At 32.5% G+C, this 13,652-nt stretch overlaps 1 protein-coding gene across 1 annotated transcript in view; it reads left to right on the top strand.

Annotated features, from left to right (window-relative positions):
• Positions 1-4,028: 4,028 nt before the first annotated feature.
• Positions 4,029-13,652, top strand: part of LOC131854911 (ras-specific guanine nucleotide-releasing factor 1-like) — a 46,111-nt gene continuing 36,487 nt past the window's right edge. The window contains 2 exon segments of the mRNA XM_059206093.1: positions 4,029-4,118; positions 10,310-10,378. Of these exon segments, the coding sequence (XP_059062076.1) occupies positions 4,029-4,118; positions 10,310-10,378 (159 nt within the window).

Raw genomic sequence — 13,652 nt, 5'->3', positions numbered from 1 at the left:
TATTATTGAACCTTTATTGCTTTCATTGTCATATTTGTCTTTAAGTTTGTATGAAATGCTTCGTATAAAAAAAAATGTCGCCCAGCATGGCACTAATTATTAAGTTAGCATAAGTTTAGTATTTCTTTATATATTTATTCCCATCAAACCCGGGTTTGTTGACCCCGGAGTTGATGCCGGGGCAAAGGGGTTCGTCTGAGGCACCAACCTTTGCCCCCTAGGAGGGTGCGGTGTGTGTGCTCGTTCATATTTAATTTGGTATTCAATTGTAGTCTATAATTTCGTATTAATTTTTGTTTAAAGGATGCCTAAATCTGTCACCAAAAAGTCAATTTATATAGGCGTATTGGGTCACTACGAAATACTTATGATTACTAAGCTCTATAATAGTAGAATAAAAAAAACGTACAAAATTAGGAATATTCACTGCACACCGGTAGACAGAGAACGTCGGGTTAAAGTTGGGGTTCCCCAAAACGTGCACGCTCAGGTGCACGTTTTGGTATGATACCATTCACAGCTCTTGCTTCGTGTCTTTTCTTTAAGAGACTCTAATAGCGAAGTGAAGAAATACAGTAGGACCTGCCTCTTACGTTAGGTGGGCGAGGAGTTAAATCTGCTGTGACAGTAAGGGAGGGGCAGAGTGTCCACCAGACGAATGGCCTACGCACGGGTTTTCAGATCATCATCACCAGGCACGCGGTAGAACGATAAAGCGAATGAAGAACTTCGTGGTAGCGAGTAAAAATCTAATAGTATTAATTTTAATTTGAGTGAGAAAATGAATCTCCAAAGACAGTAATAAAGAAAATATCTTGATTTCTTAGTCCTTCCTTCTTTTTAAAAAAGAAGTAAAAAATTATTATTATTAAAAAATGTAATTTCCCTATTATTATGAATCAATTTTTATGGTATAGTATTTAACCTTTTTCGTGTTTGAATAAGTCCGAGGTTGATGGGAATAAAAATACATTAACAGTCAAATTTCCGTGTATTTTCCACGATATTTAATTCAAGAATAAAAAATATTTTATAACTAAATAGCAACAGAATTATCATATACAGCCTAAAGAGTGCAGCATTAATTTTTTTTATTGATGTGTCTATTTTTTGGTACAAAATTTTATTTTATTTTTATTTATGTCGCGTCATATATGTATGTTGTTAAACAGGATGTGTCGTTTATTGAAATATATAGGTAGGAGAAAGTTTACGGCTGGCATAAACAAAGATGTACCAAGTATCGGACTTTTACGGGCTGCGGAAACTGCGTCTCACTGAGCACGGTGGGAATAACAGACCTAACAACGTCGACAGCAGACTTTTAATAATTAATATACTAAGTACCTCTAATAATATAATATTTTTTTAAATTTAATCGAAACATTTCTATAATAAATAATTATAACAAAAAAATTTAAGCAATATTTTTACTAATTTAGGTACATGAACGTAAACTTATGAGAATTGCAGTATTTATCATTTTTCTATAATCCGACAATTAATTCAATGAAATTTAACACATGAAATATCAGGTATCAAAATTCGTAACAAATAGTAGGCTTCTTGAATAATTCGTGAACTGAGAGATTTGATTCTCGGTTGAGCAAATGCAGTGGGTCTTTTGTTGCTATAAATATGTGGTAAAACTGCATTAAAAATATTTTTCTAACTTATATATCCATTACTATAACGATCTATGCTAACGACAGCACAAACAAGGTTAAATCGTAAACCGTCCTTGGAAACAATCGTTATTGTTTATTTTACTAATATTATAATGCAAATATTTGTGAGTATGGATGGTTGTAAGTGGTGATGGATGGTAAGTGGATAGATCTATCCATCTATACTAACAAATATTTGCGCGCAAAAAATACTGAACGGATTTTAATGAAACTTGTAAGTAAGATAGCTTATGCAAAATAACATATAGGCTAAAAATTTCACGCGGGTGAAACCGCGGGCTCAGCTGGTTATATTATGTACACAAATGTGTATCACTACAAAAATCGAATATGTTTTATTATTAATACGTATGCAGATGCTTTGTAGATCTATGGCTAACTTTGTACGTCATCAAGGCCACGCACGCGCGCAACGGTCGATCCAGCTACAGGTGCTGGCCCGGCAGTCGAATAGCCGCCCTTGATAAACAAACACTCTCCACATATTTGCAATAGTAAAAAATCCAAACGGTGAAAATTATGACTGACTAATGGCAAAAAATATCGATAAACAATTTTAGGAGAGCTCCTACTTTCATACTGCGCCTTAACGAAAAATACGAGCAAAATATAAATCTAGTTACCAGTTACGCTTATAAATGTAACAGGCGTTCAAATAGTTCGTGCTTTACATGCTTATGATGACGATTATAGTAAATAATCATTAGAGTTGAATTTAAAACGTTATCTTGTTTCTATGCTGTTGTTAATCTAAACGTGTTGTCTGTTTATTCATAAATCTTTTTGGAAAATCAATTTTTATATTCGAATTCTCTAAAATGTTATTATACTTTTTATCGAAAGACGATCTTCTAAAATTAAGAAAAATCGGAAGAAACAAAGTGGAGTTAAAGGAACCTTATAATTGAAACATGAAGTAAAATGTAAGTAATTTATAAAAATATATTTTTTATTATTTCTCTATAAGAACTCCCTATTCATCAATATTACTATTTAACAAAAAAATCTGCGTTTAAAGTTTAGTGCTTATAGTAAGCCTTCTTATGAATTTTAAATCAAGTTTTAACCGTAATAGAAGATTAACCAAACTTGTTAACTACACGAACTCAAAAATCTTTACTGAATTATTTAAATGAGAAAGGATACAATTACTGCGAATTTCTAAAAGAGACGTTAGATATTGAAATAAAAATTATTTATCAATGTCGTTAATGATTTATTAATATTAGTTATTAACTGATTTATAAAGTACATATACATATATAGTAGATAACTAGGTAAACAAATATTTTTTTATTCCAAAGAATCTACTTCAAAGAAGTACGTAGCACTTAGGTACCTATTTCGCTAATGTGGTGACGGACTAGGAATATTTGGTATTTTTTTATAATATGTATATGATAATCGAATTCTGAACTCTGCACTCGCCTGTGCTTACGCTAGCAGGGCACGAGTGGAGGATGATAAGATGAGTATGATGTCAGGTCAGTTAGCCCATCGTGGTATTTACCAAGAATTTAACTTGGTAGCTTCCAAGGGGAACTGCGAGGTCAACCTGATCTGGTATAACTCGCAATAGAGTTATGGATTAATCCACATCAGTAACAATCCCCTATCCTAACATACTTGGTATTTACATATCGATTATAGAATATCTGATGTGAATACATGAAATATATGTATAAATAAATTCCATTGTTTATTTACACGGCCTTGATGGTCTAACGGTTAGGTCACAGCCTTACTTCCGATAGTTGCGGGTCGATTCTTAGAACGATATAAACATTTAAATTTATTTTTTATTTACTAGTATGATTGCCTGGGTATTTTCAATGTATGTTATGTATTTATTTAGAAAAAAAAAATGTATTTAAGTATTTGTATTAATTGTCTAACATTCAGAACACTAGATCTACATCTTGGGTTTTTTATATATAATACATACATTTATTTATATGATATCTTCAATTTTCGGGATTTTGTACATATTAAATATGTAAGCCATATACAGTTTCTTTAATATTTGTTATAAATCTGAATAAAAAATGATTAAATGTTGAATTTCTTGTCAGTTTGTTTTTATTTTTTATTTATTACACCTGAAATGAACTCTATTTATAGAAATGAATGTACAAAAAATGGTCTTATAGGTATAGGAGAAAAGACAGAAGTTCTTCTAGAGTATAGAAAATTACTCGAGGAATCGAACCCGCGACCATCGGAAGTAAAGCGGTGTGCTAAATCGATAGATCACTGAGGCCGTCTATATCTAATCTAACATAGATTTGTACAGTTGATCTCGTTATGAATAATGTTGTCGTTTGTTTCAGAAGCTTCATGATGCTGAGTCCGAAGATCCAGCGTGCTATCAGGATAAATGAGGGGCAGCTGATAGCTCTCTCAGACAGGGCCCAGTATGACCACGCCCAGGTAACTATAACAGATTAGATTATTTTCTTTCATACCTTTTATAAAGTAGCAGATGTGTGTATATAAATAAAGAAAGAAGATGTATAAGAAATAAGAAAGGAAGTGAATATCGAGATGACTGCAAACAGAGATGGAAGAGAAAAACGTATTACGCTGATACCAAAATAATATTGGATAAATTAAAATAAATGATAATAATATAAACAGATTATTATTATTATATTTTATGCGTGAATTTTTAATAATCGATTTTTAAGTTTAGAACTTATTGTTTTTATTAACTAGGTGACCCTACTGCCGTTGTCCTGTCTTAACTATTTTAAGAATATTGAATATACATTGGTATAATTAATTTAAAAATCTTTAATTTTTCTTTTATAAGAATATATATATATTTGATCCTTATATATATATATATATATATATATATATGATATATTTGCATTACAAAAAAAGAATTTGCGAATATGGTGCAGTATTTCACATGTGACCTTGGGAAGTAGGATTTATATATATTTTATATATATATGTATATTATATGTATATAATATATGTATATTATATATGATTTATATATATATATGTATATATTTGAACTCTTTTCATTCCTGGGATATATACACGAAAAGTTCCGGAAACTCGACAAATCCATCAGAAATAGTCTAGGCCTCCCCTGGCACCAGTATAGTCAAACTTTGGTATTGGAAATCTGTTTTGTTATCTTTAGTTTGCAACAAACGTAATCAGAACAAACTCTGATTGCTTGTGGGATCTACGTGTAGTTTTGTATTTGCTTATTTGCTCAATGCATGCAGGCATACATGAATAACTTAATATCTTTAATCCTTAACAATATTATTTATGTTCAAGTAGGGATGCTTGTTACGCTTTCACGCAAAAACTACTGAACCGATCATCATGAAATTTTGTACACATGTTCTTGGAGGTATCAGAATGAATACAGGAAAATTAATTTTTAAAAATTAAACGAAATATTTTTTATTCAATGCGAGTGAAGCTGCGGGTAAGAGCTAGTACATAATAATAATAAAGTATAAAAATATACTCCTACAACTAACTAACATACAATTTAATATTTAAACAATTTAATTTAATTGTTTGAAATATTTGGACATTTTATTCAATTATTAATCGTAATAGTGTATTATGAGCACCAGACTGTATGCAGGCTGAATACATTGCACATAATATTCGATATTGTAAGACATGCTTGCAACACTGTAGTCTTAAAAAAAAAATTAAATATCAATTGAATCATCCTCATATCCTTATTGTACCACAATATGTTGCGCACACATTCAGTATTATTAGGCATGACTATGAGTTATCTAGTACCCACTGCATTCGACATGAAGAGTTAACTGCACTGGTCTCATGCTCATCCTATCATCCTCCACTGGTGCCCCAACAGCGTATACCGTTAACGTAGGTGGGTGCAACATTCCATAATCACCCATTGATAAAAGTACCCACAATATAAGCTTTGCCTACTTTGACAGTATTTAAATAGCTCTGGTTGATGGTGTTAGAGATATAATATTAAGACCAGTTGAACTTATTAGAATCGTGTATTCCTAATTTATCCTGAATCAAACAATAATTATAATGTTTAGCTTGTAGTTGAGCATAATAAGAAGTAAACAGAAAAGAATAAAAAAAAAATTTAATTTATATCATTTAAATAAAGTTTAAAAAAAATAAGCTTCACTTAAGCACGATTGATAGTCACATTTTTTTAAACTACAACTCATTTGGAGAATTTGAATCTGGAATTCAGATTCAGTACCAGAAGAACTAGTAAGAAACTTGCAAGTTGATTTGAAATGGTTTACTAATTTACATTTGTACATTAGTTGTACAAATGTAAATTTGCAGTAACTGTAAACAGTCATCTTTAAACAGTATAAAGCGAAAACGCCGCCCATGTCTATTTGTTTAAATCTTTTAAATCACGGAACGGATTTTATTGCAGTTTTCAGCCATAGATAAAATGATTCAAGAGGAAGGTTTATTTGTATAATACATGCGTGTTTAACATAGAATAAGTCGAGAAATTCAAAGATTTGTAAAACATTCGTTCGTTGTCAAGACTAGTTGCTAATATAGAAAGATCGGATTTGTGATGTAGTAGGTAGTTTGTGGGGGAGATTGGTTTCTAGCATGTGGATTGAGCTTCACAGTTCCAGTTATATAAAAAAATTGCCTCAATAAAAAAAGTTCTTTCACAGAGGGCGGTCTTCTCTAGTCTACCGGATAATCTTGGCGCCAGAGTCCGAGTAAGGGTAAGCTACGACTCTAACAGTAGCTCCCAAATAGATTCCCCATTCATATATTACTAGTTGAGCACTGCAGTTTCATCCCTCATTTATTTTTAATGAAATGACCGCCGCCCTCGTAGACCCCGCCGCATTGCGACATATTTTATTTTTACTTAGCGTACTGATTTTTTTTTTGTCCAGCTCCTAAGTGTCGTAGCGTGATGTTTAATAGCATACACCATATCACATATAACCTTCTTCAAAAATTTAAAAGTTTTTCTTAATCCGACGAGTAGTCCCAGATATTATTGCGCTCAAACAAACTATTTAGATATTAGTACTATCCCACCCCGAGTACGCCTGAGTATACATAACTTTATGAGTTTTATATACATTAACACTCATAAAGTTATGAGTTAGGCGATCACTCAGGCGACTAACTTCCCTCCTCCTGATAGTCGGATCTATACCGTCCAATTTAAACGGGGATCGACCGGTTGAGTCGAGTTTTGAACACCTAGCGATGCCCTCAGACTGAAATCGTATCCGTCAGGCAGGAATTGGCCTTCAGCTCCATCAGTCCTTCCGCGAGTTTGGAGTGCTATCTGCTCATCAATTATCGTTCTTTGAAGCTATAAAGGCCATCTACGGTCAACAGCACAAGAATGGTTTGAAAATAAGTTACTCTGGAATAGTGTACCTTTCAAACATGAAAGAATTTATCGAACCAGTTGGGTGACTCCTAAGTTTTCTTTCCTCATATCAAAAATCTTATCATTTACCTTTCTTTGTCCATTAATGCAGAAATGTGGACTGGCTAAATGCTATAGGTATACTACAATTAAATCACCATGCTCCCGTAATCTTTTTATGTGCCTATGGCTACCTTCTACCATCGCACCGCTCGCCATCGACAAGTAATTCATCCCCATATGCTGGAAACCAAGAGGTCTCGGACAGTGTAGTTTCAGAAGAGCTTACTCCCGTGTGCACTTAGATTGTGGGATGAACTACCTGACGAGGTTTTCTCTAGAGACTACAGCATGATTAGAGGGGTATATTAATGTTTCTTAAGGGTCAGCAACGCGCACGTGACACACCTGATGTTTCAGGCGTCCATAGGTTTCGGTAATTGTTTACCATTAGATGGGCCGTGGGTTTTTTGCCACCGTGGTTGTATAAAAAAAACCTCAATCCCATAGAGAAGAAACTAAGGCTGTCAGTCCGTACAAAGTAATTTCAATAAAACATACTCCTCAACACAATAAATTTCTTATAGAAGGTATCTATAATCAGGTAGTTTGGAATACCCAGCCTTTATTGAAAGGTCCCAGATGTTAACAATCGCATAGCAAAAAAATATTCACATATTATTACGAATACAATAAACGTTTGCTTTTTGTGACCAGGTACATTCGATTGTCATTCTTGTTATATATCCAATTAAGCATATAATATATAGTTCTTTAGTTGGAAAGATAAAGTAAGAAATGAAGAAGTATTATAAAGAGTGAAAAAAAAGGCAGACGTTGAATACTATAGAAAATAGAGAAGAATAAATGTTAGGACACTTGTTACGGCATGATGATCTTATGAAAGTTATTCAGGGAAAGAGGGGGTGAGGAAGACCAAGGCACAGCTACATCAAGCAAATTAAAGACAGAATTGAAGTCGTGACGTATCAACCTTTAAGGAGTATGATGGAAGATCATGAAAAGTTGCAGGTGCTCCAATGACAAAAGTGTCGCTCTTAAATTATTAATGAAAGAACATATTTCTATATCATAACAAATATGGTCCCAATATAACAATTGATTTTATTTGAACTTTCTAATAAATCATCTTTATTTTAAATTTTGTTAATTATATAGCGCAACCATTGCAGATAGGTACATCTAACAGCAATATTTACCGAATCGATACGATATTGAAGTTTTTAATAATAGTTCATATACCTCTTTATAATACAAGCAATTCATATGCAATTCTTTTCGTGTTGGGAGTAATCACTTATCATCGGGTATGCCGCAAACTCATTTATCCATATTTAATAAAGTCACCGTCGCTGTCCGTTCGTTTATATCTTTAAAAATACCCAACCGATTTTATTGCAGTATTCAGCAATAGATTGTGTGATTCAAGAGGAAAGTTTATGTATAATACATGCTTGTTATGGTATAGAAAAAGCCGAGAAATTAAAAGATTGTAATGCCATATGAAGCCGAGTCGGGTCGTTATAAAAGAAATTGCTTTCTGTAGATGAAGGAATTTTTAAACTTTTAAATATAATGTACTGTATATATTTTGCTGATTTTACAAAAGGAGTAATTTTAGTGTTCAACGGTTACAAACGAAAAACGATGACAAAGTTTTTTTAAATTGTCTATGATTGCCATTACAATGATAAATTTAATCCAAAAAAAATTATAATAATTTTCTACTCAAACTATTTTCAATTACAACCAAAAACAACATATTCTTAATATTAGTTTAGAAATAAGATATTTGCACCGACTGTACCTGTTATTTAGTTCAGTAATTTCAACGTTACTAAAATAAAAGAGGCCTATAATATAGCCAATGCCAAAAGTTAGTTGCCAAGGTACAGGCGACTGAGAAAGGTTGACACTTTAATGGTATCACATCATTTGTAAGTGACCCCTGCCTTTAGCCTGCCTGAGCACACATTTATTTATAATGGCATGATCCCAAATCATGATAATGTCCCTCCAGTCTTTAGATACGACGCAACCTAGAAAAATTATTTGCGTTTAATGTACCTACCATGTTTTGAAATGGCAAACAAGCTCATGCTTTTATGGAAGACTAACTACAACCCACGATTTCGTCTGCTTTTTTTTTGAGACACAAAAATATAAAATATTATTAAGATCCGTTCAAGCGTTAGTTACAAAAGAGTTTATTCCTTCTTAAAAGATTGGCAACGCTCGTACACAATTCTCCTAGTGTTGCGAGTGCTCTTAGCGGCGGTAATCACTTACCATTCAGATGAGCCGCAAGCTCATTTTTCCTGTTATAAAAAAAATTAACAAATAGACATGCAGACATAGAAACACACTTTCATATGTGTGTATAACCCCCATGTATATATATGAACGGGATGACGGAGTTTATAAAACTGTAATGCTGGTATCATGCACCTATCTTGTATTATCTGGTATTATTAATCTATGTGAAGTAATCTAATTTGCTTTAAAAAAATAAGTCGAGTATAAAAAATAAGTAATTAACATGATTTTATTACTATAATTTAATATTAGTATTAATTAAAATTAATTTATTTGCATTACAGACAGTTACATTCAGTAATATTAGCAGGCAGCGCGGTAATTTGTCTTTTCTCGATAGACATGCAGTTTTTTTGCCAGTTCTTCTCAATTGAATCTGTATACTGAACTGTAAAAAAGTGTTGTACATAAAACTTGACGGCAACAAAGTTCTACATGAATAAATTATTTTTGATTTGATTTGAAGACTAATCATTGAAGAAAAAAAAATGTTTTTTTATGTAAATTGAATAGTAAATAAACTGACGCATCATACTGGTGGAAAGTGGTGACGCTTTTGCAAATACGAGTATAAATGAACAGCTTCTCAGATATCATATCATCATTTGAGACCTGTGATGTACTTCTTTGCTTGCCGTTCCTGATGACCAAGTTGTTATGCATCCTTAGTAATTTTACTACGAGATTTCAATTTTCAAACCAGCATACAGGATTGCAAAGAAAGCTGTTTACGACGGTATTAATAAATATCACATCTATATAATATACAATTAATCAGTGAATTAACAAATAAGAATTATATACATTTAACTTAAAAGATAACAAACTAACATTATTAAACTAAAAATAAAAACCTTAAAAAATATAATAATCTTTGTTGCAGGCTGGTTACCTGATGAAGAAAAGTTCTGATGGCAATAGATGGCAACAGCGATGGTGTATATTGTACCAGGTAAGTGCTATGTTGATAACTTCCTTATAAAGGCGACTAGAGCTCCGTTTGATCACCACTACTATGGCAAAGCACATTATACTAAGCTTTAATTATCATCTTTTATACTGTGTTTTTTGAGCAAATAAATTATTATTATTATTTTTTTTTTCCAAAATTCTCATCTCCCCTCTTAAGGAGTGGAGATGGCAACATACCCCCGGCAGAAGCACAGTCGGCCGGGGTTCAGGGCCCCAGGGACAGAAACCGGCGTACAATGCGGGCAGAATCTAACAGCACCGCTTTCTGCATCTTTCCCGGGAGTGAACCGCCCCGGAATCCCAACCGTCTGAGATGTTGTTCCAGACTGGTTGGGATAAGACCGTTCACCGACATAACGATTGGAATGATTTCGGTGGACATCACCCCCCACATTTCGGTCACCTCGTGAGCCAGGTCGAGATACTTTCTCTTTTTCTCAGTTTCGGCTTTCACGAGGTTCTCGTCATGCGGTATGGTGATGTCCACCAAAAACACCCTCGAAAGTGCCCGATCCATCACCACGATATCAGGTTTGTTCGCAAGAACGGTCCTGTCCGTGATGATGGATCGGTCCCAGTAGAGCTTGACGCTGTGGCTTTCGAGGACCGGCTGGGGCTCGTACTTATAGTACGGCAACCTCTCATTCGTGAGGCCGTATTTCAGAGCTAGTTCTTGATGGAGTATTTTTTTTCATATTCATATTACTTTATTCACAAATGTAACAAATCTCGTTACACAACAGCATGTCAATAGTAATTACATTTTCAAATAATTATGTCACAATTACAATTTTAAGTATTCAAAATAATAAATTAAATAATATAAAACATAGTAATAAAAGTCACTTAATGGAAAATGTCATAATTGTACATTGGAATTCAGATATTCCGTCACATTGTAAAAAGGATGTTGTTCGAAATATGATTTTATTTTGTTCTTAAATTCTGTTGATGTTAATTGCATTGTTTTATTTGATAGTTTATTGTACATTTTTATTTTTAAGTAAATACCTTGTTTTATTGTTTTTGTAAGTCGTAATCTTGGTAATTCTAATTTATGTCCATTTCGTGTCATGTAATTATGGTTATCCGCCTTTTTACGCAGTGTTTTGCTCTTTTCGTGTATGTCTAACAAGGAATAGTATATGAACAATGATGTAACTGTCATTATACGCTGTTCAATGAAATACGGTCTCACAGAGGTGCGTCTATGGATTCCGCATATAATTCTGATAGCTCTTTTTTGTTGCCTCAGGACTTTTGCTATGAGACTTGCATTACCCCAGACTGTAATACCATATGACAATGAAGACTGAAAATATGCGAAGTACACAGTTTTCAGTACTTTTTTTGATAATACTTGCTTCAGTTTATTCAAAGCATAATTGGCTGATGCTAATTTATTACATAATCTTTCGATATGTGATGCATGACTTACTGTACTATCAATAGTGTATCCTAAAAATGTGGTACTTTGACTATATGTGTTGTCAGAACAGACAGAATTTTGCTTCTTACGTCTGGTGGAGTAAGACATTAAAATACTTTTAGCGGCATTTAATACAATACCATTCGATTGAAACCACTCATGCAGCGTTTCTACAGTGTTAGTCATCATTCTATCTAGTTCCGTTTTATTTGTATTTCTTATTCCTACATGCGTATCATCTGCAAATAAAGTTACAAACGCCTCTTCTGGTAAATTAGCTGGCAGGTCGTTTACATATATAAGAAAAAGAATAGGTCCAAGGATGGAACCTTGAGGAATACCAATACTAATGTTCTGCATTTCTGATACTGTATTGTCATTTAACGATACTATCTGTTTTCTGTTATTTAAATATGATTTCATTATTTTAATAGCATTATGTCTAAGTCCATAGTAATCTAATTTATCAAATAATATGTCATGTCTCAAACAGTCAAAGGCTTTAGTGAGGTCACAAAAAATGCTACCGCATTTCATAGATTTATCAAGAGATTCCAGTATAAATTCCATGGTGTTAGTAATTGCCATACCTGTCGACCTTCCTGATCTAAAACCATATTGTTTGTCAGTGAAGAGATTATTTTCCTCGAAATACTGCACCATATATTTCTTTAATATTGTTTCCATAATTTTAGAAAGTACAGGCAAAATACATATTGGACGATAATTTGTAGGTTCTTCAGCGTCACCTTTTTTAAATACTGGGATAATCTTACCAAATTTGAAAACATCCGGGAATACTCCTTCGTCAATACATGAATTTACAACAATAAGTAATAAATTAATTAATTTGTCATTATTTAATATTAATTCAATTATTCTATAATCCATGTCATAAATATCTTTAGATTTTTTAGACTTTATAGAGCGCATAATATATTCCAATTCTTGTAAAGTAATTCCATGAAAAGTTAGTGATGTACATGGTTTTTTTATCATGGATAGAAATTTCGTGCATTTTATTTTGTCCATCTTTACAGTATTGCTTATTTTTTCTCCAACATTACAGTAAAAATTATTTAAAAAATTTGCGATTAAAATCGGGTTTGTAGCAACTGTTCCATTTTCTGTTTTAATTTTGTCAATCGTACCTTTTGAGAATTGTTTTCCATTGTTTCGCGTCAACTTAGAAATTATATTCCAGCATTCTTTTATCTTGTTATTGGATTGTTTAATTTTATATGATATCTGTATTTTTTTCGCAGTTACCATTACTTTTTTTAAACATTTTTTGAATTTATTGATTTTTTGTTTTCGTCTATTGGATGGGTAAATGCATTGTAATAATTCGAGTTTATTTAAAGTGTCCTTTGATTTGAGTATTCCTTTGGTTTCCCATCTAGATTGGTTTTTTCTTACATACATTTTCTTCTTAGGGAATGCGATATCATAAAAATATTTTAATCCAAGTATAAAAATCTCAGCTTTTTTGTTTGAGTCAATACAATTATCTACTTCATCATAAAAATGTTTGTCAGTGTTTACTAGATAGTGAAAATAATAACAGTTACTTTTAGAGAAATTACGTCCTATAAAAATATTATTAACATCCTTTTTACCATTATGTTTTGATTTACATGTATAACTAAGTTTAATAACATTATGATCTGATATTTTATAGTCTAGAACTCTGCTTTTCACAGATTTGTCATGAAAATTAGTTACAAAATTATCTATACAAGATGCAGTACATTCTGTAACACGAGTAGGCTCTTTGATAAGAACGTGTTTCATGCCGAAATTATTTAGTATTATTTTAAAGTCT

The sequence above is a fragment of the Achroia grisella genome, unplaced genomic scaffold, assembly GCF_030625045.1.
Source record: "Achroia grisella isolate CSIRO2021 unplaced genomic scaffold, CSIRO_AGI_Agris_v1 utg1248, whole genome shotgun sequence".
Classification (NCBI taxonomy): Eukaryota; Metazoa; Arthropoda; class Insecta; order Lepidoptera; family Pyralidae; genus Achroia; species Achroia grisella.
This window is presented reverse-complemented; position numbering and strand designations above follow the sequence as displayed.